The sequence below is a fragment of the Artemia sp. Qi Xiang Cuo genome, chromosome 16 (genome assembly GCF_049724085.1).
Source record: "Artemia sp. Qi Xiang Cuo chromosome 16, ASM4972408v1, whole genome shotgun sequence".
Taxonomy (NCBI): domain Eukaryota; kingdom Metazoa; phylum Arthropoda; class Branchiopoda; order Anostraca; family Artemiidae; genus Artemia; species Artemia sp. Qi Xiang Cuo.
Window position 1 is genome coordinate 27,272,810 of NC_142809.1, and position 27,898 is coordinate 27,300,707.

The 27,898-nt window shown below is 34.3% G+C and overlaps 1 protein-coding gene across 1 annotated transcript in view; it reads left to right on the forward strand.

The window, feature by feature from the left end:
* The window catches only part of LOC148942739 (diacylglycerol kinase beta-like), a 40,538-nt gene extending 18,009 nt beyond the window's left edge, over window positions 1–22,529 (forward strand). The window contains exons 2-6 of the mRNA XM_089102345.1: window positions 4,416–4,678; window positions 11,612–11,767; window positions 15,842–16,058; window positions 17,985–18,166; window positions 21,636–22,529. Of these exons, the coding sequence (XP_088958471.1) occupies window positions 4,416–4,678; window positions 11,612–11,767; window positions 15,842–16,058; window positions 17,985–18,166; window positions 21,636–21,728 (911 nt within the window). The 3' untranslated portion in view covers window positions 21,729–22,529. The remainder of the gene's footprint in view (window positions 1–4,415; window positions 4,679–11,611; window positions 11,768–15,841; window positions 16,059–17,984; window positions 18,167–21,635) is intronic.
* Window positions 22,530–27,898: the final 5,369 nt, after the last annotated feature.

Consider the following 27,898-nt stretch of genomic DNA (forward strand, 5'->3'; position numbering starts at 1 on the left):
GAGGTAAACTTCGAAAGGTTCGATTTTCGTTGGTTTCTTTTTCTTTCCTTTCTTTTTTTTTTTTTGTTTAGTACTGAGGACGATTTGGCGTAGGTCCTTGTCGAAATATTTGATTATTTCTTCTTCTTCATGTTCCGCCACTGGCTGACAAAATCCTCGTTTTTTCACCTTTTTTGATTTAATTTTTCATTTTGTTATTTTGTTTCCTCTCTTAGTTTCATTTACGATACTGCTTATGTGCCCTTTTGAAAACCTGCATGTACATAATTCTTTTGTTTAATTGAAAGTCCCCCTAAACATTCCCTAAAAGCTTCACCTTAATACCGTTAGCATCATTAGTTACAGTAACTGTAGTAGTAGTATTCAAAGTAATAGTAATAGCTGTAGCAGCATTAGTAGCAGTATAGCACCGTAGCAGTACCAGTAGCGCATACCATCTTTGGTTTCTTCAACATACCCTTCAAACACACGCTGAAAGTTTCAGCTTGATACCATGTACCGTTCCTAAAGCATATCTGTTACGTCCGCTTGACAACCTGTGTGGGCATAGCATGTTTCAATTTAGTTCCATATAGTTTCTGTATATCCCAAATTATTCACCCTAATACCCTTAGGTTTAATAGCAGTAGTAGTAGTACCAGTGGAATTAATAGTATTAGCCTAAGCTTTAGTGGCATTAGTAGTAATAGCAGCAGTAGTAGCAGAGACAAAATCGATCGATAGCACACCAAAAGCGTCGCTTGCAAGGGTGTGCTACTAACAAGGCAGAAAAAAATAGAAGAAAAAAAAAACACAAACAAAACAACAACAAGTATAATCTATAATAAGCAGAAGGGTGAAACTGTCTACCGAAAAAAAACTTACATAAACAATTCATACAAATTCATACAGTAGTAATAATAGTAACAGCAGTAGTATCATGAGTAGAAGCAGTAGCATTAAGATGCAAATACTTTCTTTGGTTAGTTTAACATCCTTCACAACAAGCCCTATTAGTTTCAACTTCACACACCAAGCTGTTATTAAGGTATTGATGTTACACCCTTTTGACAACCTGCACACAGACGGCGTGTTATGATTCAGTTCACCTGCCCCCTCAAAATTCCTTGATAATTTCATCTTCCTATTCTTAGGCATAGTTGTGATAGTAGTCAGAGTAGTAGCATTGATATTACTAGTAATAGTGTTAATAGCAATAGCGGTAGTACTAGAAGAAGCAGTAATATTACCTTATTGCCTATTGGTCGGTAGAACATCCCTCTCATTTTGTCCTGGAAGTTAAAACTTAATACAATTAGCCATTGCTATGACATTGCTGAAGTGTCCTTTTGATAACCTGTATGTTCATATACTTCTGAACTTGTCTTGAACTTGTCTTGATTTTTTAAAATAAACACTAATTCCAAAGATATGGCACCGTAGGATTTATTGATGAAAGTATCATGATACGTGGCAAAACTACAAGAATAACGTAACATTTATATACATTTTTTTTTCTTTGAAACTTGAGATCTCTATAGACTAAAATCTTATAGCTTATTAGGTCACAGGTACATCCCGAGGAGCTTAATTCGGGAGCTTCTTATTTTAAGAGTGGTGGAAAAAGAAGGTAATTTCAAAGTAGATAATTGAATAACAGACAATTTATTATTTTTTTTTTTTTAGGAGGAAAATCCCGGGGGGATATACTATTCAATAACCAAATTTTCATTTTAAAAGGTTAAAAAGTTCTGTTTGTAAATACTATGTTTACGTTTCTATATTCGCAAACAGAAAAAGAATGTTTACTATTTACAAACGGGGCATTTATGAAAAACTTACGTTTTTTCTAGCGTGAAGCATAAAACATTAGTCTGTTTTTTCAACCCTGGTTCAATAATAAAGAAAAAAGGAAAAAATGAAAAAAAGAAGAATTCAATTCAATAAAAGTCAAACACCTCATAAAAGTCAAAGAATTTTCATGAAAATCACACTATTTGATTCAGCGTATCAGAAAACCCAACTGTATAGAAGTTTCAAGATCCTATCTACAAAAATGTTAAATTTTGTATTTTTGCCAGAAGAAAGATCACGGATGCGTGTTTACTTGTTGTTGTTTTTTTTTTTTTACACAGGGTGACCGTATCGAGCCAAAAACTAAAGTTTTTGTTCTGTTGTTGTGAGGTAAACTTCGAAAGGTTCGATTTTCGTTGGTTTCTTTTTCTTTTCTTTCCTTTCTTTTTTTTTTTTTTTGTTTAGTACTGAGGACGATTTGGCGTAGGTCCTTGTCGAAATATTTGATTATTTCTTCTTCTTCATGTTCCATATATATATATATATATATATATATATATATATATATATATATATACATATATATACATATATATATATATATATATATATATATATATATATATATATATATATATATATATATATATATATATATATATATATATATATATATATATATATATATATATATATATATATATATATATATATATACTCTCTCTCTCTCTCTCTCTCTCTCTCTCTCTCTCTCTCTCTCTCTCTCTCTCTCTCTCTCTCTCTCTCTCTCTCTCTCTCTCTCTCTCTCTCTCTCTCTCTCTCTCTCTCTCTCTCTCTCTCTCTCTCTCTCTCTCTCTCTCTCTCTCTCTCTCTCTCTCTCTCTCTCTCTATATATATATATATATATATATATATATATATGTATTTATATAATAGTATCGGGAACCGGGGATTTGCCTGGGCCCCGGCACTCATCGCGCGGTAGACATGTACATATTTGATTCTCTAATTATCTATTAGCTTAATCATAGTGTTATGTTGTAGTTTTAAGTCATGAGCTGTCAAGTCAGCAATTTAAAGAGAATCAAGAAATTCTACCGTGAATTCAATTCCTCCTTCCTGTTGATGCATCAAAGAATCATCCATGTTATCCATTCGGGACATCATCCATTTGGGACTGAAATATCTAAAATACGTAATGCCATAATCATCTTTTTCTTCTTTAGTTTCAAGTCATATTGCGGCATATCAGCAATTTCAGTTGAATTAAGAAATTCTGACGTGAATTTAATTTCTCCTTCCTGTTTATCCTTTACAGACGCTAAAATAACACGTTCCTTGTTCAATTGTAATTCTGAAACGGCTAAACAACGCAAGAGCATATTTATCGCGTTATTCATTAGTTTTAAGTGTTTAAGTGTTCTTCCCTAATTGCATCAAAGCTATCTGTAATTCATGTCTTAATTCAAAAGCTAAAAATGTAAGGGTTATCAAGTGCTTGCAATCATGTTCTTTAATCAAATCTTAAATAGTTTTAAAAGAACCAGTTGAGCAATGCTTAAACTTACCAAAATAAAGTCGAGCCTTCGAAAAGAGGCTATTTTACTGATAAAGTTTCAGCGATACAGTTGTCAACAATAGTGCACGTCGGCTAATGTAGTTGCAAACTGACATTTCCAAATAGTATAACCCAATTTTGGTATTGAGATAATTCTAAGAAATCAGAAACATAATTGAAAAGAACATTCTAAAAACATCAATTTTTCCTATGTTAGCTACAAAATATGGCTCAGGTTCGTTCCTTCGCAATTGTTTTAAAATACAAACTTTTATTACTTTGAGTTTTCATTATCCCATACCGTTGCTTAAAAGAGAAACAAACTAAAAATTATGTGAAGGATTTTTTCAGAATTTTTTTTCAATTCGATACGAGGTCAATACAGCTAGAACCGAAACTTGTCACTCGGAAGACAATCACGAGCCCTATTCATCAGGTCATAACGCGAAATTTAATTCGAGTTTAGTTAGAGACAGGCTTTAAGTCTGCATCAGTACTCCTAATAAAAATCAAATGGCTAATATTCCAAGCAAAAATTCTGAAATATCTGACCCGCCCCAAAAAACACTATCTTTTTGCATCCTCTACCTATCAATGGAGATTTAGAACACGCAAGTCTTGACATTAACTCTTTATAACTTTATTCTTGATTTGAAAAAGACTAATTTTTCATCAAAAGTGATGACTATTTAACTGCTACATGGGGCGGAGGCGCCCTGGTACATGGAGTTTAGGTTCTATATTGTTTTAGTTCTAAATTGTTTGGTCGATAGTTTTATCCCTAGACAAGAGTCTTAAGAGGGATTGGAGAGGATTTCAGAAAGAGATAGGCCTTGGAAGGGACTGAAGAGGGGGCAGAGGTTTTGGGAGGCTTTTGATTTTCAGATGTCGTAGTTAACCTTGAATCATGCTATGAAATTGGAATGGAAACTTATGTTATGGAGTAATGAATGAATGACAAAAACTAGTGAAGATATTTCCTCCACACATTTTTTTCTCTATGCATCAGGTGCATATTACTTATTGGGGAAAATATGGTTTTTGACCCAAAAAATATCATTTAAAATCAATCATATACTTTCAGATCGAGTACCATTTACAAAAATTCCACCAATAGCAATTGTACCATTGGGAACTGGAAATGATCTTGCAAGATGCCTTAGATGGGGAGGTGGATATGAGGGAGAGTCAATAAGCAAGCTCTTGGATAGAATAGATCGTGCAACTACAGTCATGATGGATAGATGGCAAATAGAAGTTTCAACCAGTCCAGATGAAGATGCAGCACATGAGTCTGGTGATATAATACCCTATACAATTTTCAACAATTACTATTCTGTTGGTGTGGTAAGTTTCCGAAATATAGATAGTAGCTGATATTGTATGTAATTCTCAAAAACCTAGCCTATTTTAACTTGATTTAACATTTTTAGGTTTTACTACTGTAGAATTTTATTGAATTTATGCGCTTTATTTAACGCTTAATGGCAAATCCCTATAACTTGTTTATTAAATTTCAACATGTTTTTCACAAAAATTAAACATGGTATTAACCATAAAACATGCATAAATTAGATCACATGCATCAGATCACATGCATAAATCAGATCACATACGGCGCTAATTATAAACAAATAAAAATAAGATGATGGAAAAAACACATTGAATTTAACGTATTTTAAAACAAACAAGTGGTCTTAACATTAACTCTGTATAAATTTATTATTGAATTAAAAGCTTTATTTTTCCACAAAAGTGATTACTCTGTTTAACGCTAAAACGAACGTAAATCAAACAGTTCGTGGTAACGAAATGTAAGTAAGGAGCGACCCGACTCAATAGTAACCGAAATCCTCAAAAATAGGATTTTGATACCAACAGATACATCAAAAGAGTCAGATTTTAATACTGATTTCAAATATATAACTTTCATCAAGTTTAGTCCTACGCATCAACAGTTACGAGCCTGAGAAAATTTGGCTGATTTTCGAAAAAGGGGGGAAAGACCCCCTAAAAGCTATAGCATCTAAATGAAAATCACACCATCAAATTCAGCTTAAAAACTGACCCTACTGTAGTGATTTAAAGCTCCTATCTGCAAAAATGTGGAATTTTGTATTTTTTGCCAGAAGAAAGATCACGGATGCGTGTTTTTTTTTTTTTTTTTTTTTCTTGGGGTGATTGTTTTGACCCAGTGGTCCTAGAATATCTTGGGAGGGCTCGTTAGAACGGAAATTAAAAGTTCTAGTGCCCTTCTTAAGTGACCAAAAAAATGGAGGGCAACTAGGCCCCCTCCCACGCTCATTTTTTTCTCGAAGTCCCCCTATCAAAATTTTGCCATAGCCATTTTGTTCAGCATGGTCGAAAATATAATAAATATGTCCGTTAGGATGACTTGATCCCCCAAAGTCCCTGGGGGGAGGGCTGAAAGTTATGAACTTTACCCAATGTTTACATATAGTATTGGTTATTGGGTATTATATAGACGTTTTCAAGGGCGATTTTTTTTCTGGTAGTGGGGGGCGGGTCGGGGGTTATGTGGGAGGATCTTTCCATGGAGGAAGTTTTCATGGGGGAAGGGACATTGCTAAGAAGCGGGTGCCGGATTTTCCAGCATTATTTAAAAAAAACGATCAGAAATTAAATAAAAAAATAAACAAGTTTTTTTACCTGAAAGTAAGGAGCAATATCAAAACTTAAAACGAACAGAAATTATTAACTATATGATTTGGTTCGCCCCCTAGTCAATACCTCACTCTTTTAGTACTTTATTAAGAGCTATTTATTCTAATTAACGGCCTTTGTGATTAAGGGTTCATTTTTAAAGAATTGGAACAAAAAACGAACTGTAGCGTTCGTAAATAAAATTAAACAACTTTCGAGAAAGCCATTTAACCAAATAAAAGTAAAATTAATATGTTTTTTTTTTAATTATTCATGTACGGTGAGCCAAAACAAAACCTACATTAATTCAAAAACGTTCAAAAATTAAATTAAAAAAATAAGTTTTTTTTAACTGAAAGTAAGGAGCAACATTAAAACTTAAAACAAACAAAAATTATTTCGTAAATGAAAGGGGCTGTCCCCTCCTCAACGCCTCGCTCTTTACGCTAAAGTTATAAAAACTTTAAAAACTTTAAAACGCTTAAGTTTTTATTGTTTAAAAAAATAGAGTTGTGAGAAATAGTTTAACTTTAGCGTAAAGAGCGAGGCGCTGAGGAGGGGCCAGCCCCTTCGATATGCGGAATAATTTCTGTTCGTTTTAAGTTTTAATGTTGCTCCTTACTTTCAGTAAAAAAAACTTGTTTTTTTTTATTTAATCAGCTTACAAAAGGCTCCAAAATTAAACAGATAAAAATTAATAATAACAAATGAAAAACGCTCAAATTAACTGATTCTATCCCACGTAAGTGTGATGTGGATTCCCCTTAAACCCTCAAAAAGGCTTAAGCATCATTAGACCTTTACTTGAAATCAAATAGAATTCCTAAATTGAACATTCTGCTTAGTCAATTGATTTTCTAGACATTACTACTACTACTAACAACTCATCGCAGCACCAAGCCGCCTGAGGCCGACACAGCTACGCACGCTCCTCCTCCACCCCAATCTATTCAAAGCCTCCCTTTTTACACCCGCCCACGAAGTTCCCATTTCCTTTAAATCTTTCTTTATGACGTCCTCCCACCCCAAACGGGGACGACCTGCTTTCCGTTTAGCCCTAGATGGTTGGCCGAAAAGAACAATCTTCGGCAATCTGCCATCCTTCATCCGCACAACATGCCCTAACCACCTCAACCTTTCTTTCATCATAGACCTAGAAAGCGTTATTGAACCACAGTTTTCGTATAGCCTATTGTTTGAAATACGGTCAGTCAGCCGGGTACCCAGAACAATCCTTAAGCAATTTCTCTGGAAAACATCTAGCAAATCTTCATCCGCTTTTCGGAGCGTCCATGCTTCAGAGCCATATTTGACCACTGTCATCACTGTAGCTTCTAAGATTCTAATCTTGGTTTGCAGACTTATCTTCCTATTCTTCCAGACTTTTTTTAACTGTGAGAAAACACCCTGAGCCTTGGCTATTCTTTTTTAACATCTTCACTGCTCCCACCATCTTTACTAATAATACTACCAAGGTAAGTGAAGCTGCCCACCTGATCAATCTTTTCATTACCAAACGTCACCTTTTCATCTTCAGTTATTCCTAGCCTTAGTGACTTAGTCTTCTTAACATTTTTTTTTAAAACTATTCATAATAGTACCTTGAACTTGCTAAACCTCTAAAACTTCATTTATTTTCCTCACATTGTCATCTAGGATGATCAAATCATCAGCATAATCCAAGTCCAGGAGACTTTTTCCTCTCCATTTGATTCCGTGGTCTCCCATTGCCTTTCCTGTGCTCCTTAATACAAAGTCCATCAAAATAATCCATGTAAAGGGGGATATTAAGACATTTGGGAAGAATAAATATAAAAGAAAGAAAACATTTATCAAAAGAAGATACATATTAGACTTAGTAAAATTAGTTTAGCTATTACAAATAAAATCACATCTTTCTGTTTTCCTGGACGCTGAAGAATTTTTTTTTTTTTAATACAAAAATGAAAGCTGTTGATTTTGTTTTCAATAAAACACAAATGACACTCAAGTCTTCAGGGGGATTTTAGATGAGTAGCACTCCCATGATTTTTTGTGTTGTTTTTAATTCGTTTAAAGTCGAATTCATTGCTAACATTGCCTTAATGCAGTGTTTTGTTTCAGACGTTTCCTAAACTAATTTGTGCCTGCTTGAAGTTTCATATTTGTTCTTTATTTTTTTTTGCAGATTTTTGTCTTTCAAACATAGTTTCTGTTTTTTTTTTTTTTTAATTAATGTCAATTTTATCTGCGTATAGCAGTTGAGTGATTGTATAGACTTGGTAGTAGTAGTCATAGGAAAAATCGTTGTGATAGGAGCACCAGCAGCTTTACAGGTGATTGTAGCGAGGATTGTAGTTGTACTTGTGGTGGGCATAATCCTGTTTGGAATAAAAGTGATTCTAGTGGCAGTATTCGGATTGGAAGTAGTTGTAGTTGAAGTTGTAGTACAAACTGTGATCATCATGATAAGATCGGTGTTGGCAAAAGTTGTGGTATTAGCAGTAGTAGTGGTAGGGGTTGAAAAATCTGCAGAAAATTTGCGATTCTAAAGTCATCGCTTGTTTTAAAGAGCTTGGGATAATCAAATCAAAGGTAGTCGTTTTGTTCCACTCGTTTGGAATTCAATTGGCATAAAACATCCCCATAGTAAACCCTTCACAAGGTTGACCAGAATAAGCTAGGTTTGAGAAAAACAAGATCTATCACATTTTTGGCCTCACATGTGTAATTAGTAACTTTGAAAGCCGATAAACTAACTTTAAGGGAAATTCAACTGCATTTGTAAAATGTGTTGCTTACTTGCTGTGTTTTGATTTAGGACAGTCGTACTGACTCTATGGCTATCTTTTAATCTTTTAGGATCACTCCCTTAATGATCCGCGACAAAATACGATTTGAAAGAGACTTGGCATATGTGTATGTAAGTTTTTGGGTTGTGTGAAGGAGGGGGGCTGAGCCTAAATGTTCTCTTTCAGGTATCAAGCTATACAAAGAATGGCATGATATTGGTGGTGGATTTCCTGGTATGATTGAAAAAAGATCAGAAATCAAACAAAAAAAACAAGATTTTTCAACAATTACAGAGCAGTATTAAAACTTAAAAGCAACAAAAACTATTCCATATACGAAGGGAATGTCAGCTCCCTAATTCTTCACTCTTTTAGCTAAAATTTGAGTTTTTTCCCAATTCTTTAAGAAGGACTGCTCAAACACAAGGGCCGTTTATTTGGAACAAGATACTTCTTTTTAAAGCACTAAAAATCTTTAGCTTAATGTGCGCGAGGTTAAGGAAAGGGAAGCTCCTTGCTTTCAGCTGAAAAAATTTAGTTTTTTTCGATTCTATCATGTATAATTAGCTAAGTTTCTATGTCTATTGACTGTTTGAAGAAGAGGTACGTATGACCTCTATATGAAGTTTTACAATCTTAGAAAGATTTTCAGTATTTTTTTTTAAGGATGATGTAAGTACAGTTTGAAAAATATAAAGTTGCCACTACAATTAACAATTGCTCACCGTATAATGGCCCCTGAGGTGCAGTGCAAAGCAGTCCCGTTTCTTGGCTATATTTGCCCCAAGAATTGGGGATTCTCGAGGGAGACGGCCTTGCAGCAGCTAGGCTTGGTGGTCCTCTAGCTTTGACAATTCTCCTTTTCTTCCTTGTCAGAATAACCGAAACATGGAGTTTTTAACACCAAATTTCTCTGATTTATACCTTCAGTGTCTTAAAAATCCATCATGTTCAAAACACTTGTGACAATGAATAAGGCGGTGTCGTACCTTAAAGGATCGCCCCGCCGCGTCCATTACAAACTTCTTTTAGTTTGTGTGCCCAGACTATTTAAAGCTGATTGGACCGTCTTACCAGAGCTTGGATAAGAGATCCAAATGAATGACAAAAAACTTAAACCAGGCACTTACTTTCCTGGAAATCTTATAGGATGAAAATATAATAGTTTATGAACAAATTTGGGCTATATATTTTTGAACATTAGGGGGGGGGGGGGGGTAAAGCATAGCATATATTAAATACGTATTTTAACCTACCCTAGGTACCTTTTTTTGCCCCTTCAACCCCAAAAAACTAAAGTTTAAATCTTGTCTCGGAGTGAGCAATACCTCACAAGGCAGCGAAAACCTGTTTTTCACACAGCATCTTTGAGAGTTCGATGCTGTCTTTCTTGTGTGTTTTCTTGATTCTTAATAAGAACCCTTACATCATTAGAAAGTATGAATTTAGTTTGTTTTTGTTCCATTAAAAGGAGTAAATTTTTCTTTTTGAAGTTCAGGAAAGAACACTTCCTAAGAATGTTCTAGAATACCTGTTAGAAAAATATTACAAATCAGCTCAAAAAAGAAATCATTTGAGAAATTTGACTGCTTTGGGAGTTCTCTGTGGTGCTACTGGATATGATTGAAACACTTAACGACACAGGAACGTATAATTTATGCTGTTTGTACATTGAATAGAAGTGCTTTGCTTAACAATTAGTAAAAGATCATGTTTTTCTTTATTTTAAACTATCATCTCGTTAGCTTTTTTAACTTTTGGTACATTGAAGACCCCTATCAATTCTTATCAAAATTTTAGTGAAATATCATTTGAGTAATTTGGCAGCATTGGGAGTTTCCTGTGGTGCTGGGAAAATTTATTAATGGTCCGTTGTCTTTGAGGCGTTTAGCCAACGCTTAGTGTCGGAAAATGATTTTAAGGTGTTGAATGGCCTTAAACAAATAATTATATATGAGCAAAATCATTATAGGAAATGGTATTTTCTACTTAGATACTTGTGGGCAAGCTATTTCCGCAAGTAAAGAAAAGGCTAAATAAAAATAAAAAAAGGCTAAAATAAATTTTCGGTTACTGTTGGCTAGAGTTCGTTCTTTACTAGGTTGCACGGAATACCGCAACAATGACATAGTCTGTTTTGCTTAAAATAAAAAAAAAATCTACCAAAGCATAGACTTGTGCATAGTACGTTCTTTTATTGTTAATGTAAATGCCAAGGAGTCAGTTGAACCTATTTTTGGAAAATTACTACAGCTATACCTCATTTACAAACGATCTACATTACTAAAAAAGACGATTCTCATAATTGGAGGGGTGGACGCTGGCTTGTATCCAGGATTCTTTGTCACGGAAGGGGGGAGGGTTACAAAATATTTTTTTCGGGGGGGGGGGGGGTATAAAAAATTTAAAAACCGCATCAAAAATTGGTTTATATTCATTTTTGTTACGTTTTCACAAGTCGGACAAACATTGGGGGGGGGGGAGGAGCTCAAACACCCCCGCCCTGGATACAGGCTTGGGTGGATGATGAATTCATTTAAATTATTGCTACTAAAGGGTATGAATTCTTTTGGTGCAATTTTTAGGCTGGGGAGGGCAGTCCACGTGTTATTTATCTGATCAATTAATAGATACACCAAACCACATTACAACTTATTTATAACTACTGATATCCTAACTAGATACTATTACCAGTATCATTAAAATGCTGATTACCCAAGAATCAGGCATTTTGACACACACCCTTATCGGCATGCACCTTTTTTTATATTAAATAGTTGTAACCACAATTTAGTAAAATTTTATAAATGTGTCAGAGAGATTATTTTATGCTAACTTTTTGTAGGATGCTGCGATATGTGTTAAATTTCATATGGAAAGAGAAAAGAACCCAGAAAAATTCAATAGTAGGATGAAAAACAAGCTTTGGTACTTCGAATTTGCAACGTCTGAAACATTCGCCGCATCGTGCAAAAACCTTCATGAAGACATCGATATTATGGTAAGTGACAAGGATCGACAAAGAAATTTCTTGAGCTTTAAAGAAAATTATTGTAATAATTCCGTTTGAAAAATCAGGATTAATTTTAATGGAATCCTTAAATATTGTGCTAATGGACATATCCCATGGTCCAACCTCTGACATTTTTTCACTCGTAACTCATTGCATAAACAATGCGTATTCGTGCATCAAGGCCGTCTGCAACATTAATAGACAGTGTTTTTTCAGCAATGTTTTCACTAAAAAATGAGGTAGCCTACTGAAATTTGACATATCTGAGTAATTTCGAACTGGATAGTTATTTTGTCTAACACGTTTCAAACCCGACACCTCAAAACACAACTAGGTATACATGAAGAAATGATTGATTCACGGGCCGCGCTACATTAGGTATCGCTGCGGAAGATGTACCTTCACTCACACTGAAGCTATAATTTCTGATAGAAAAAATCTACCTCTAGTTCCGTTGTAATTTAGTAATTTTAAACATAAAAAGCTGTGTTTTCGAAAAATTCTAAAGTCGTACAAAACAAATAGATATATTCTATATTTATTTCTTTGTAGTTGACACAATTTTTTGGTGCTGATATATACTTCTTTTTATATTTTTTTTCTTCTTCCTTTGGAAGATGCTTCTTTTTAGTATATTCTAAATATACTTCTATTAGAGAATATATTATAGTATATTAGAGTAGGCCTATATATTATAGAGTATATATATTAGAAAATATTAGAGTATATTAGAGAATATAATTCTTTTTCTTTTTGTACAATAAAATATTTCCCTCCTTTACTATGCCGGGTGGTTAAACGCATTCAAGGTCAACCTTCTCGGAAAAAATGGGGTCAGGGATGTAATTCTGGGCTCTAGGCGTTTAACCCCCCCCCCCCCGGTGATTACCCCCTTCCCCCGGAAAATACTCCCCGTGGAAAATACCCCCCGCGGAAAATACCCCCGCGGAAAATACCCCCCTCCCGGTAAATACCCCCCCCTCCGTGGAAATTAAGGCTTTCCAAATTTGAGAATTTATTTCCGTTGGGGAAACGAATTTTGCTACTTGTACGAGTATATTATGCACCACTCACTCAAGTTTACGCTGTGTAAAATTCGAGAACACACCAGTTTCTTCGTTGGTTTTTTCGTTACTTTAGAAATAAATTTAGGCTATAGATTTGCACATTAGGGGGGGGGGAGGTAAAGTAGAGCGGGTCTGCACGAAAAATGTGTTTGGTACAATTATTCTGCATATTAGATAGATAGATAGAGAAGTGTATTTTAAAGCCAAACATACTGCCATGAACATATTAAAATCACATAAATGAAAGGCACAAATAACATAAACTTTGATCAGCGATCATCATAAAACACTTAAATGAAACACTACATTAGCCTAATAATAGTACTTAATACTTGGAAAACCGGTAATTGAAAAAAAAAAAAAAAAAAAAAAACCTTAACACTTGGAAAAAACACTTAAATGAAACATTACATTTTCTTTATTTTTTTTTTAGTTAACAAAATTTCCAGATACCTCGCTATTCTTCTGTAATTTTTTAGTGGCCATACCTAGAAGGAATTGTTTTCTTACTTCAAACTGTCCATATACTTTACCTCCCCTTCCCCTTATGTACAATTATTTAACCCAAATTATATATTTATAATCTATTCTGTCACTTGTCTTTGTCTTGTCTCATGCTAAGATTCCGCGGGAGGGGGGGGGGGGTAAACGCCGGCCACCGCAATTCTTTAAGCTCCACTCGAATCAACCAAGCTATAAATGTGTACTTGGAGAAATCTGGTGGGGGGGGGGACACGGGAAGGGTTGGGTGAGATGCCCCCAACCATGCATAGTCTTTCTTGTCGAGGGGCAGAGAATCAGGAGATCGTTGCATACGCTTGTATATCATTGGTCTCAATGCGAAAAAGTATAAAAGAAGTCAGAATCTGAATATTTAAATTGTTGTATTTTTTCAGTGCAAGTTCACTTTACCCTAAAGAGTTATCAACTAAGGATCATTAGCTATCTTATATTTAAGATATTTATGTTCGTTTTAATTTTTATAGTGATTTCGATTTTCATACTATATTTTTATGTATTTAATCTTTTACAGGAACGTGGTTATAAAAGTTAATTGAACACAAAAAGAAATTTTAAGATAAGATATTGCAATTTCTCCCAAGTACCTTTAAAGCTACTGGAAGTGGGATAGAAAGTTGACTGGGATAGATGTCAGGTATAAATAAAATCAAGGAAAAAAAGTGTTTTTAATAGATGAATATGATTCGCGAACGCACGCACTCAACTTTCTTTGGAAGGAGGGCTATTATTTTCGGGATAGGAGCCTAATTTTATATTGAAATCAGTAAGGAGTAATGGGATAAATCTCAGAAATTTAGGATAAGGCTGAGGAACTGTGGCCAAAAAGAATGCCGGTAGGTTAAGAATTTGGAAATAGGAAGACTTGCTGGATGAATCACAGACCATTCAAATTATCAAGTTCATGCACATATTTCTTTCGAGAAAATAATCATTTTGATTGAAATAGGTGAGTTTGAACTTACCTATGGAATAAGTAAGTTTCACTGAGAATTAATGAATTAAAAATATCTTCAATATATATAATGGAACTTATTCTTTGATATTTGATATCATTGATTAGCAGCTAATGTATTGATTAGTAGCTAATGTAAAATATTTAGTAAAATAATTGAATATTTCAGCATAGAGGGCTGCACAGGATCTGAAGATGGTGCAAAATGTATGATAATGGGATAAAGAAGAGTCGACAGTCTCAAATCTTAGACCTAGTCGAAAAATCATGTTATGCACCAAAACAGAATAATTGTGTTTTAAGATTCTTTTTAAGTGTAATTCTTTGTTGACGTAAAAATTTCGTGTGTCCACTATAGGCAGGATTTACATTAGAATGTTTTGATTTTAAAAAAGTCACTTTTTTTTGCGACCAATTTCATGTACTGTGACTCCAATAAGACAGTTGCAATTTAAAAAATTACAATCTTTTGCTAAATTGCAGCTACTGCTGCAACCAAGGTCACGAAGAACAGTGTAAAACAGCTTAAACAGGACTTGCCATGATTAAGCACTCTTGAAATAAAGTGTTTTCATTTTTTTTACAAATTGTCTCTAAAAAAAAGTTATAAAAGTCACAAGAAACACAAATGCTCCTTTAGACTGTTACTGGAAACCAGATGTCGAAATACTTGGGAGCAGCAGACTGAGACTATTATTGAGTACTTTACCAATGTACAATCATTGTCAGTATAAAAATCATACAGGATTAAGAACCATCAAAAGCCTAAGAAGGAACATGTAACGCCATCTAATACCTTCGTGTAAGAAAACATTAAATGCATAAAATACACATGAGAAAATGTTCAAAGAGCCAACCTTTCATCCCTTGTAAGAAAAATTGCTAATTTTTCATATATTCAAAAAGGCCCCTGTCAAAGGCCCCGCACTTGTGACCAGGTTTTCTCCGCATTGTTATAAGTCGAAATGAACAGACTATGATTAGATTGCCCCAACGAAGCCGCTTAATGTGTCAAGGGCTAGGCACACGTAGCTGATTTCGGGAACCGATTTCAGCAAGGGTATATTCCACGTCGGGTGATTCTAATTAATGATGCTAAGAGGCGGGGCTTAGTGACGTTTTTCGGCGATTTATCATCATTAATTACAATTAATTTCCGATAATCATTAAATACGATTAATTACATGCCTAAAGCTCTAAAGCCCCAGTACATTCTTTGTCTAGAGCGTAATTAATGATGATTAATCACCGAAAACCATCACTAAGCCCCGCCTCTTAGCATCATTAATTAGAATCACCTGACGTGGAGTACACCCTTGCTAAAAATCGGTTCCCGAAATCAGCTACGTGTGCCTAGCCCTTTACTGGCAAATTTTCATTCGGAAGCATTGAGGAGATAGGGAGAATTAATTATTACCAGAATTACTTAGTGATACGTTATACTTCTAAATAATTTAATTGTGCACTGGCTAGGTACTCTTTGCAAGATATGAAAAATTCTTAAAATGTTTCAAAATTTAGTGTGATGGAGTCTCTCTTGATTTGGCAAATGGACCTTCCCTTCAAGGAATTGCCCTGCTGAACATTCCTTATACTCACGGCGGATCAAATCTGTGGGGAGAAACAACGTCAAGAAAGAGAACCAAACCAATATTTAATAAAGCAAGGCCAAAAGATCGTGATAGAGAATTGTCTTCGAGTAGTTTTAATTCCATTGACTTAAGTATGGCTATGCAGGGTGAGTGTCTTTCATTTCTTATCACATGCGAAGTCCCTCTATTATTTTTCAGCATCAGACCAATCGCTCACTGTTTTCTTAGGTTAAAATTACCTGTTTTAACTCCATAAACTTTATGTCAACACTGTATTAAAAACGTTAGAAATGTTTTGATCTAAATTGAAAAAGTAGATATTGCTGCTCTTTGCGTAATTTCCAAGTCTGATTTCTTTGTATAATTTTGTGTTGTCATTTCATATACGTTTTATTTCATGCATAAATTTCGAATATATGTGATGTTTCAATCAATGATGGAATATATATATACGTGCACACCAGTCCAACATTAATGGGAGGGGGGCAGACGACTTTACCTAAATTGCTGGGTTACAAAAGGCAGAAAATGTTCTTTTCTGGCCTAATGGGCAGAGTCTTGGGGCAAACCTTATAGGGGTATTAGTTTGCAGGTAGGCCCACTCAAAAGGAAACACTATAAAATTCTGAAAACAACTTTTAAAAAAATCTTAAAAAACTTATTTATATTATTCCTAAAAGCGTTTCACATTACTTGACCCCTACATCCCATAGCCCAAATTATATATTTCCCATGCATTTTTCAGATTCTTGATTACGTCACTCTTTTGTTCAAATAGATTGCAAAGAAGTAACGTCAACGTAATCAAAATACGAAAAAATATATGGTAAATATATAGTTTGGGCTATAGATTTGCACAATGGGGGGAGGGAGGTGGTCGGTTATAGTAAAGGTAAGTGTTCTTAGGAATGATAAAAGTAGGTATTTTAGGATTTTTTGAAGTTATTTTCAAAATTTTACAATGTTTCCTTCTGAGCGGGCCTAACTGCGGAATCCCTTTATCTGACCCTTTGTTCAGACGTGCTTGCATTTCAGTTAAAGCTACAGACATTAAAAAAAACATCTTCTTGCTTTCTGTATTCAGTTTTGTTTTACTCGTCTATTGTCCCATTATTTTCCATGCTCCTTCTTGTCAGGGGCGGATCCAGGTTTTTTTTAGGGGGGAGGGGCAAAATAGGTTGATCCGATAAACTTGCATTAGGAGCAAGTTTAATTAACGCAAACTTGCGTTAGTTCAGTAAATTACACTACTTTAGACTACGTTAGGGGGCCTTGTGCCCCCCCCCCCGGGATCCGCCCCTGCTTCTTGTTATCTTTGTGTCTTACTGAAAACAGGATTCGTATGGTTAAGGCAAAATATTCAGGAGTTTCTCTTTTAGTTCAAAGCAAGTCCAGACCGACTTTAAAAACTGACTCCTTCTCTCTACAAGTGTTTACTTGACCTTGAGGAGCATGACTCTACACATGTTTCTTCAGGTAAAAAAAATTTCTATGTTCGAAATTAAGAAATCCATAAAATATCCGTGCGTACCACAACATAAATATTAAACAGTAGAAAAAGTGTGGTTCAGAAATAGACCCATCACAGCGCGCGGAAAGGGAAATTTCCCTTTGCGTTACAGCAATAGCTTCAGTTGCTACCACTGCATAAATATTAAAGAAGGCGGAGTCTCGAAGAAAGGTGTGCGACTGATGTGTCTAAAAAATCATTAATGGGGGCATAGGAATTTTCGCTACCGTTTAATATTTATGCTTTGGTGCGTACTTGAGCCTGATACCAGTACGAGCAGTGCAAAATTTGCCTTAATCCTTTGGCACATCCCATTCTGATTTCAGATACCCCCTGATTATGAGATGGAAGCCATGTCTTTTTCCATGATAGTACTTACAGGAGGAGGTTTCGTTTTACATGTGTCCAGTGTTGTCTGAAAATACTAAAATCAGTGGTTTAGTTGCTATTTTATCATCATTTTCAACTTGAACTTAAAATCCCCTCCCCCCTCCAAAAAAAAAGATTTTGCTTAATGTGTGTTTAGTTTCGACGGCCGATTTACTTTCAACTATTTTTTTAGATATTGGTGACAAACAAATTGAAGTAATAGGCTTAGAATCTTGCTTACATATGGGTCAAGTCAGAACGGGACTCAGAGCCTCAGGTCGGAGGCTCGCTCAGTGTTCTTCCGTTGTTATTCGAACTCGCAAAAGGTTTCCTATGCAAGTCGATGGTGAGCCTTGGATGCAAGCACCATGCACAGTAAGAGTTTTTAAAGTCTTCTATTTTGGACTAGATGTATTATTTCGTTTTAAAGGGGAAAGGGGATTCAAACTAGTTCCCCTCCCAATTTTTAATGAGATTTTTTTCATTATGTCATATTTTGTTCTTCTTTTTTTCTATCTAACGAATCTGTCCCCCCCAAGTCCTTCTTCTCTTACTGAAAATTTCTATATTCTTCCTTTCTTGCCTAATCTTAAGGACCAGAAGTGTCACATATTGTGGACGCTTCCCACCAATGTCTTCCTGAAGTAGTTAAAAGAAACTGATTCTGCAAGATTTTGATGTTAAAAAAAAACTGTTGAAAATTACCAGCGAATTTTAAAAATTCATTGTCTGGTGTTTTTCTAGCTGACATACAGCATTTATTGTATACACGAATAGCTCCATTTGCAGCAAGGATAATTGTCTTCTGTTGATTTTGATTAATGTTGGCTATTCTGTGTTTTTTTACAAAACAAAAAATCTTGAAGGGGGAAGAAGGAAGAAACGTTCTGTCACACTGTTTGGGAAATCCTTTGTTTAGTTAAAGTTATATTCTAAGCATTTCACCACCATACAAAATTTTTAGTATAACCAGTCCTTTCCTTTCAAAAATTCCACTTCTGAATTATTCGCTATTTCGAACACTAAACATTTGGTAATATGAAAAGAGGAAAATTAAACAGCGAGACTGAAAAAAAAAAATACAAAATACAATTTGAATATTTGCCAAGAATTAAAAAAAAGGAAGGTACGATAAAGTCTTAGAAGTGTTTAAAGAAAATTTAATGAGGCTTGGATTTAAGCGGAAGACCAAGGGCTTTCTTGCTGTCTAGTTCTAAGCCGGCTTAAGCGCTTTGTGTAGACTTGTGAAGATGTATTAAATGTCGTATTTACATTTTGACTGACGAATATTGAAAAAACACTTTGAACTGTAATTGCTAGCAGTTTCAGAAATTCATCTCCCAGGGGAAGGTAACCTCAATTAGGTGCTATAGAATTTATTTATTTAGGCAGGAAGGATGGGGAATCAGATGCTTGTTCAAAATTTATAAAACTGAGGACTAAAGGGGTATGATGGTTCAGGCACTTCTTAATTATTAGTCGAAGCATGGCTTTCTCTTCCTAAAACCAAACTGTTCTTCTCAGAAAACTTTATTAACAGCAACAAAAAGTTTAAAAAGTTGTATCATACTTAGTAATTTCCTTCCTATAGAAACCAGGCTATTACCTCGGTAATTACCAAACTGCCTCTTATCATCTTTCTTATAAAGTGGTTTAATTGAAGTTTTCCTAAATCGCAAGATACTTCCTCTTTTTATAAAGAGGAATATATATATATATATATATATATATATATATATATATATATATATATATATATATATATATATATATATATATATATATATATATATATATATATATATATATATATATATATATATATATATATATATATATATATATATATATATATACAATCATTTCATGGACTTGGTCCTAAGGAACACGGCAAAGGCTATGGTAGAGTATGGAATAAAATGGGAAGATAAAACTCTCTTAGACCTCCGATTATGGAGATGATTTGAGCTCCTAGATAAAACTGTTAGCCAGATTAACAGGTTTTTAGAGTTCAGGGTCCAAAAATAACTTTGAAAAATAATGTTAAGATGACCAAGTTGTTAAGTCTAGGAATAAGTGAAGATAAAAAGGTAATTAACGAGAAGATCGATCAAGTGAACAGTTTCACTCACCTGGGTGGTTTTATTAGTGAAGATGGTGGAACAGCACAGAATTAAAAAGTAGAATAGCAAAGGCCCATCAATGACAGTGTTCAAGTATGGCTCTGAAACGTGACCATTTCGGAAGACAGAGGAGGATTTGTTATTATTTTATTTCGGAGGAATTGCCTACGGAGTCCCCTCTTGACTGACTGTATTTCAAACTACATACAGTACGGAAAATGTGGTTCTATCCCACTTTCAAGGGCTATAGTTTGAGAAAGGCTGAGATGGCTAGGACATGTTTTGTCGACTAAAGATAACATATTGTCAAAGATTGTTCTTTTCAGTCATCTATTTAGGGCCCAAAAAAATGCAGGTCTTCCTCAAATTGGGTAAGAAGAGGTCGTAAGGAAGGATTCAAAGGAAATCGGAAGGGGAAGCATGAAATTTACTCAGATTGCTGGACTGAGCTGAGGCAATGAATAGACATGTGTAACATATCTAACAAACAAGTGTATGTCAAATAAGAGAGTCATACTTACTCCCGCCATTTACCCGTGCCGCAGCCATTTAAACATTTGCCTCTCAATTACTTGGACTGTCTGTCTTGGCTTTTCATTTTCTGCGATTAGCCATGTCTTGATGCAACCATATGCAAAATACTTGATAACTTCAATTCAATAGCTTCAAGGAAGCTTTGAATAGATTGGGATGGAAAAGGAGCGTGCTAACCTGTGTTCGCCTGAGGCTGCTTGTTGCTGCAGTAAGTTGTTAGCAGTAGTTGTAGTTGTTGTTTCTTGCCTAGTTATGTCAAATACCATTTTGTTCTGAATAGACTGAAGATTCGCGATGTTAGGAGATATAAAAAGACTGATACGGTATTATTGCTTCGTCCGATACTCAATTATAGAAATATCAAAGACGAAATTCCTTATCGTGGGGGTTAATTTAGAGTAAATTACCCATAAGCATAATCTCATTCACCAAATAGTGAAAAAGTATTGAATTAATTATATTCTGCCTTGTGCTTGAGTCTTTTCGCTTGGCGCACCTCTCGTTTATCGTCTCGGTGTGCTTGAGTCTTTTTACCTTCGATCTCGCGCTTGGGGTGCTATTGTGAAGGACAATCAGACATAGATCTCCCGAAGCTGGGAGTTAGAAAAGGTACCTCTAATGTAATTATATTTTTCCTGCACTTGACCTACGAGCTATTCCTTATATGTATTCAGTTGCTAAATTCCCGCCGGGTGGGGGGGGCAGGTCTCAAACCCTTTGCTAAGGTAATGGTAATCTTTACTTACTCCTCTACTTCTGCAGAGGGGCTGAGCTTTTTACAAGAACACTGGAAGGACAGGGGATGGATCAGGTTATCTGCTTCCTTCTCCTTCTTGCTGAAAACCCAATTATATATAAAAGTATAAAATCATGCAAAATTTAGATAGATGACTGGTTTTTGAAAAAAAAAGTTTCCCGCACTTTCCCGCCGAATATTTTACAGGCTTTTGTTCCTTCAAATATTTTTCTGAGTGCCTTTGAGTTCTAAAGAGCTTGGGTCGTTATTTATAAGATTTTGTTTCATATACGCTTGTCATAAAAACTTGTTTGATTTTTTTGGAAAATAGACTTTTCTTATTACCAAAAAACTTGGAAAATCTATCATCGTCTTTGATGCTTTGTCTTTGCATACTTCAGCGATTGTCCTATAAATGGAGAAATATTGATGTATTTATCTTTATTTTCAGATCCAAATTACACACAAGAATCAAGTGCCCATGCTAATGTCTCCGCCCCCTCCTAAAGCTAGAAGTATTTTTAGATTTTTTGGTGCTAAGTGAATTTTCATATGTTTTAACAGATGATCTCGCTCTTTATATACAATGTTTTCTTTACTTTGCGCACAATGCAAGTTTTCACTTATTTTTAAATATGCGTATGGGTACAATTATTAATATTGAACTGAGGATAATCCCCATTTCAAGTGAAACCGACCTTCTGCCCGGAAAGAACATCTATGCCGCTCTCACAAATGACCTAAACAAGTGTAAATAAATAGTACTTCCCGACCCATTTTTCATGCTAATTTGCGTAGAGCTATTGTTTTTCTGATAGCTTGAGCAAATTCTCAAGAAAATAGGCTTTTCTGTATATGCAATGTTCCTAATATGTGGTTTAGGAAGTTTCGTGGAGATAACCTGTTTTACGCCATAAGAAATATGATTAAAAAAACCACCTCCCTCTCGTTTTGTTCAGATGCTACTTTTATTCAGAAAGTTACTGACCTGGCACATAAATTTCTTTAACAAGATATGAATTGAAGTCACACTCAGACATTTTTAGCCCAAGCCACTTTTAAAAAATAGCTGTTTTCAAAACTGCGTCATTGGCAAAAATTGATAATGGTGACAGTACAGTTAATAATTTCAGCAATAATTTGGGCCTATGATTGGTCCTTCAGATACACTGTCTTGGACTTGTGGTTATTTTGAACCATTTTGATTGGTCCATCACATACACTATTTTGGATTTGGAAAGTTAGGTGAAATAGCAGAAACACTGTAAAAGTAGGTGACCAATCTATATAACCTAAAGATATACAGAAACCCTGTATATGCCAATCGATTCAGCACAAAAACAAACAGCGCAAAAAGTCATGCTTAACTCAAATCAGAGGAAAGTTGCAGATGCGCTATTTTGGGATTGGACTGCCATATTATTCATATAATAAAGTTATTGATGGTCAATTTCTGATATCTTACTTTATAATTTTTCTTGAGTGCAGCCTCTTTTTTGTTGTTTCTTGTTTTGTTTTTGTTTTTTTATCAGCAACGTAGCAATTGTCCTTTTCAGAGACCTTCTTAAAAAACAGGATATTGGAGAAATATTTCAAAAATACCTGATTATTGTATTTTTACGAGTTTTTTCTTAGAAATGTGTAGAATTTAAGTTATAAACATAAACTGGTTTAAATTGCTATATATTAAACGACTCCAGAAAGAATCCTAATAGTTGGAGTTGTTCAAAGCCCAATCCACAGATAATCCAAATAATAAGTGGCGACTCCCACTCTCCCCACTAAAAAAAAAGAAAAGGAAAACAAACGTTGTATGTTGGTGCCTTTAAATATCAAAGGATGGAATATAAACTGAAGTAAATTTAAATATTGCTGGATCTGTGTTATAATTATTATTATAAAATTATGTATTGACAGTCCTATGTTAAAAAATAAATTGTACTCCAAAATTATTGAGGACATGACAATTTTTTTTTGGCTGAAACAAAAACAAGTTAGCAATCTCTTTATTTTGAACTATTGGCGGTTTAAGGAATTTACGAGCGAAATTAGAATAAAAGTTTACGAGAAAGTCCTGAATGAAAGTTCTGTTTACTAGAAAGTCCTGTTGATAGAAAGTGAATAAGTTTTGTGTAATTAACATACTACTAGTCAGGTTATCTTTTCTTATCGACTTGAATTTACCCACAAACCTCAGAAAATTTCTAACAATGTGCAGATTTGCAAGTCAGTGTCTTAATTATCTTGCTTTCCCTTTGAAAGTGCGAAAATTGCCCTTTAGTTTTTGGTGTTTACAATGATAATGTTTGTTAACGGAAATGGCAAGATGCTTTCATTCATGCTTTTTTAATATACAACTTGTATTGTAGATATAAAAATTTTATTTCGTGCGCTTTTTGTTAAACGTTCATAAGCACTGTTGATAATGATAAGTTAATCAGGATTGGTATTAAATTATAGTCCAGTTAAGAAGTCAATGGTTTCAACGCTTTTGTTTTTTCTTACCATTTAATATTTACATCAAATAAATAAAAAGATACAAAAAATTTCGTTTTTCATTGATCTTACTATCGTCTGATTTTGTATGCGCCTTTCCATTATTGTTGCTGTTGCTTCTTTAAATCTTTTCTCTTATTTATTCCATTTTATTGTACATTTGTATTAAGATAGATTTCAGTCCACAGGAATAAAACTTTAAATCCTAATTTGCCTTCTGTAAATTACTGCTAGTTGTCACTTGAGACTAATTCTAATTATTAGTGTTTCTTTTCATGCTTGAAAAGCATATACTTTCTCTCTCCCTCTTTATCTCTCTCGTTCTATGTCCCTCTCTCTCTTTATCTCTCTGCTTCTCTCCTTTTATCTGTTACTTTTTAGCTTCTTCCGTACTTAAACTGAATCTATTAGAAAAAAGGGTTTGAGTATTTTTAAAAATCTTTTAAACAGCGAAAAAGTGAAATTTCTTTATTGTTCATATAATAAAAAAATATAAATACTTTTATTGTTATTAATCCTTTAGTAGGTTGCAGCTACCGCTGCCACCAGGATCACAAATGCAAGAAAAGATTTGTACCGCTAAATTTCTAAAAAAAAAAAACACTTTTTCTTGTACAATTCGAAAAATTTATGGCTGTGGGTGATGCTTCTAACGAGACGAATTTCAGATTTCTTTCACAAATTTTGCTGTTATCAAAGGATGTATCTCCAACTTTTTCCAAAGCAAGTTAGAAGATAATAAAATGTTTCTGGTACTATCTGACGTAATATTCACATGTGAGAAGCGTAAATACAAACAAATGTTCGCACTTCATAAAATAGTGGGGAATTTTATCAATGAATAACATACAGAATATTTTAATTCAAGGGTATCAATTGGGAGGGGGGATAGTGGGCTCACCACAACTTTAAAAATGGGTGTTTTTAGTACTTTCGTTTAAAAAAATAGAAAAAATCCTTGCGCCCTAATCACTTTTATGAATTGGTACCCCCTTTTGGTACCTCTTGCTCATAGAGTACATGACAAGGTGCTATGTGCTACACATGAAAAAAGCACATTATGAAGCTTCACTCCCCTATATCGTTGGATGCCTTCTCCTGAAAAAGGGTTGAACCCATGGGTGGTGACAGAAAATTTCCCAGATAGGTCAAGTGCCACAAAAACCGTTTTTTTTACTAAAATTTAAACAGGAACATTTTTCATTCTATTTTTAAGTATTTTTAAGCAATCCTTGTTTGCAAGGGGGGGTGGGGTCATTACTTCCTGCACCCTCCCCACAGCTAGTATCAATGATGTGTGGATTTCAGTCGTGTATCCCCTCTTGAAATTTTGAGATTTTCTCCATTTTTTTGTACAATTCTTTATATCTTGTATTTAACTCAAGTTATTTGACATAATAAATGCGTATCGTATCGTAACTTGAGAGTTATTTGTTTTTTCCGAATTTGCTATCTTCCAAACTTAACCTATCCGTCTTTTGTCGGTTAGCTTTCATATCAAGAAATATAGTGCTTTCTTATGTTAGGTCTATATAAGTTCAAACTTAAAAAAAAGGTTTTAAAGAATGTATGAGGAGGAGCCTCCAAAAGTTCCAATCGTAACCATTACAAAATTCATATCAAGAAATATAGTGCTTTCTTATTTTATTTTACGTCTATATAAGTTCAAACTAAAAAAAGGCTTTAAAGAAAGTATGAGGAGGAGCCTCCAAAAGTACCATTACAATCGCAACCATTACAAATTTCATGTCAAGAAATATAGTGCTTTCTTATTTTATTTTAGTTCAAACAAAAAAAAAATTATAAGTTCAAACTAAAAAAAAAAGGCTTTAAAGAAAGTATGAGAAGGTGCCTCCAAAAGTTCCAATCGCAACCATTACAAACTTTAAATATCCAGATCCTACATAAAAAATACAGCAAATTTTGGCTCAAAATTACTACCGAAAAATACTCCTGGTAAAAGTTTAGAAGGTGTTAAAAATGAAACCAGCTTATACAGAGCAATATAGTGCCATCCTGCATCTGTATTTTGATTGTTTGCAACGATAGCGTGGAAAATATTTTGCTAATGGTTCTAGATAAAAGTGCTTCCACAATTTAGATAGTCACCTTATTATAAGGGTTGCCACTTTTTACTTTTTGGGCTAAATTTAACTGCTTCAGTTAAGTATCTTTCTAATTTCCCACTAGTTTCCCAGCAGACTAATTTCCCACTTCTTTGTCAAATGCAATATTGCACTTCCGTGTTTTTATCTTTTTCATCGATGATTACGATGAAAGTTAAGAGTTGTCAGATCCATCCAGTCTGGAAGCACTTTTTGGTGAGTGTGCTTTTCAGAATAATTATTCTAAAGTTAGGTTTCAAAATCAGCATGTCTAGCCGAAGTATTTTGATCGTGTCTTGAAGATATTCAAATTAGAATTAGTTTCTGATTTTATGTAATCAACGCAATGTTGGTTATAAACACTAAGAATCCAATTTAAAACCAAACTCTTATGCAAAAACTACTAATTTTTTAATTAATTAAAAAAATGTTTTCAAAAAAAAGTTTTCCAAACAAAAGTAAAGAAAAATAATACTTCAAACAAGATGAAACTGAGCTATATGACAGGTAAAACATAAGTACAGAAAAATATGGCTACCACTCTTTCAGAAACCCAAATGCTAGAGTGTCATTTGCACTTTAGTGAAAGTGATTATGCTAGTATCCACAGAAGGGGTCGGCACCGTTTCTGTTTTTGGCTTAAACACGAACGGTAAAAAACGGCAATTAAAAAATGGAACAGAAACAGATTCTAACAGAAAGGAGAAAAAAAAATGGAATTCCGTTTCTTTTTGTCAATTTTTTACAGAAAAACAGAAACGGCGCGTTTTTTTTTTCTTTTTAACGGTCGTTTAAGAGGTATTTCCGTTTTTTCAGTTTTTTATGCTTATGAGAGTAAAATGAACGTTGACAAACATTGATTAATAAAAAAAATGAAGTATAAAAAAGACCAAACATTCAAAATGGCCACATAAATCAAAACTTATCACTTAGAAACATTCGAAGTTCAAGTGGCTTTACAGTCATTCGTGAGCATTGCTTTCGAGTAAAGTACCCAGCAATACTAAATGCACTCACACATGGTATTGAAGTTGCAGGCACTACGAAATTCAGATAAGCAATTTCACTTAACTCTGGGTAAGCGTAGAGATAGCCAATCCAAAATTCTAGCGGATCAGAATTATTTTTTTCTGATCTACGTCTTTCACTCAAGAACACTGGAACTCTCTCTTCATATGCCCTAATAATATTTGCTGCTGCGCGGGAAGTGCTTATATTGTTAGCATTTTGATTTGAAGAGTTCATCCGAAGCCCAGTCGTGCCGAGAAACTTAGCAAACAAGCTGTCTTCTTGATGTGAATTCGGTGATGCATTTTCGTTAATCTTTATCTTGATAGGAGTGACGTCAATTGTGAAAGATGCAGAGTTCAATTGAATTTGAAGGGGTTCTTCTGTATTTTATTTCTCGGAAATGAACTACTGGAGAAGTGAAGAGACAGAATGACGAGCTGAATCTCTGTCTATATTGTTCTTTTTTTTTTGTAGATTGCAGGGTAAAAAAACAGCTCTTGTGAAGAGCAGTATATTATAATAAATAACTCTTGTGATAGTAGCATAAACAAATATCGCCTTTGACAATTTGGAGGCCCCCAGAGCCCCTTCGTATGGGTGCAGTCTTCAGATTGTGGAGTTTTTAGGAGACATAAAAAATATCACTAGTGGAGTTTCTGCGTAGAAAGCAACAAATTGGTATCAGTATAGGTTTTCTGATATGCAAAATCTTTTTTTCTATTTTTTCAACACACCTATTGGGTATGCTTGTTTTCATGTTTTTCTTCAAACATTGCATGTTGCTTACTAATATAATTAGATGGGAGCTGTCATTTATCTTATTTTATTTGGTTGTTTTATTATTGTTATTATTTGGGCGGAAATAGCATTTCCCCTAAAGTCTTTCCTTAATGATTTGGCGATTGGCTTGGTTTGCCTGACAACAACAGTTTTCGGTGCTCCTTTGTGTGTAGTGTTTCTAGAAAAATTCGGAAGATGAAAGTGACAATTAATGAGGGTGAAATACGTTTCTACTTTTTTTTTGTGAAAAAGACTATAAAGAGTAGATGTTTTGGCAGTGGTTTTACTTTTACTTTTGACATTTTATAGAAAAGTTTCCGAA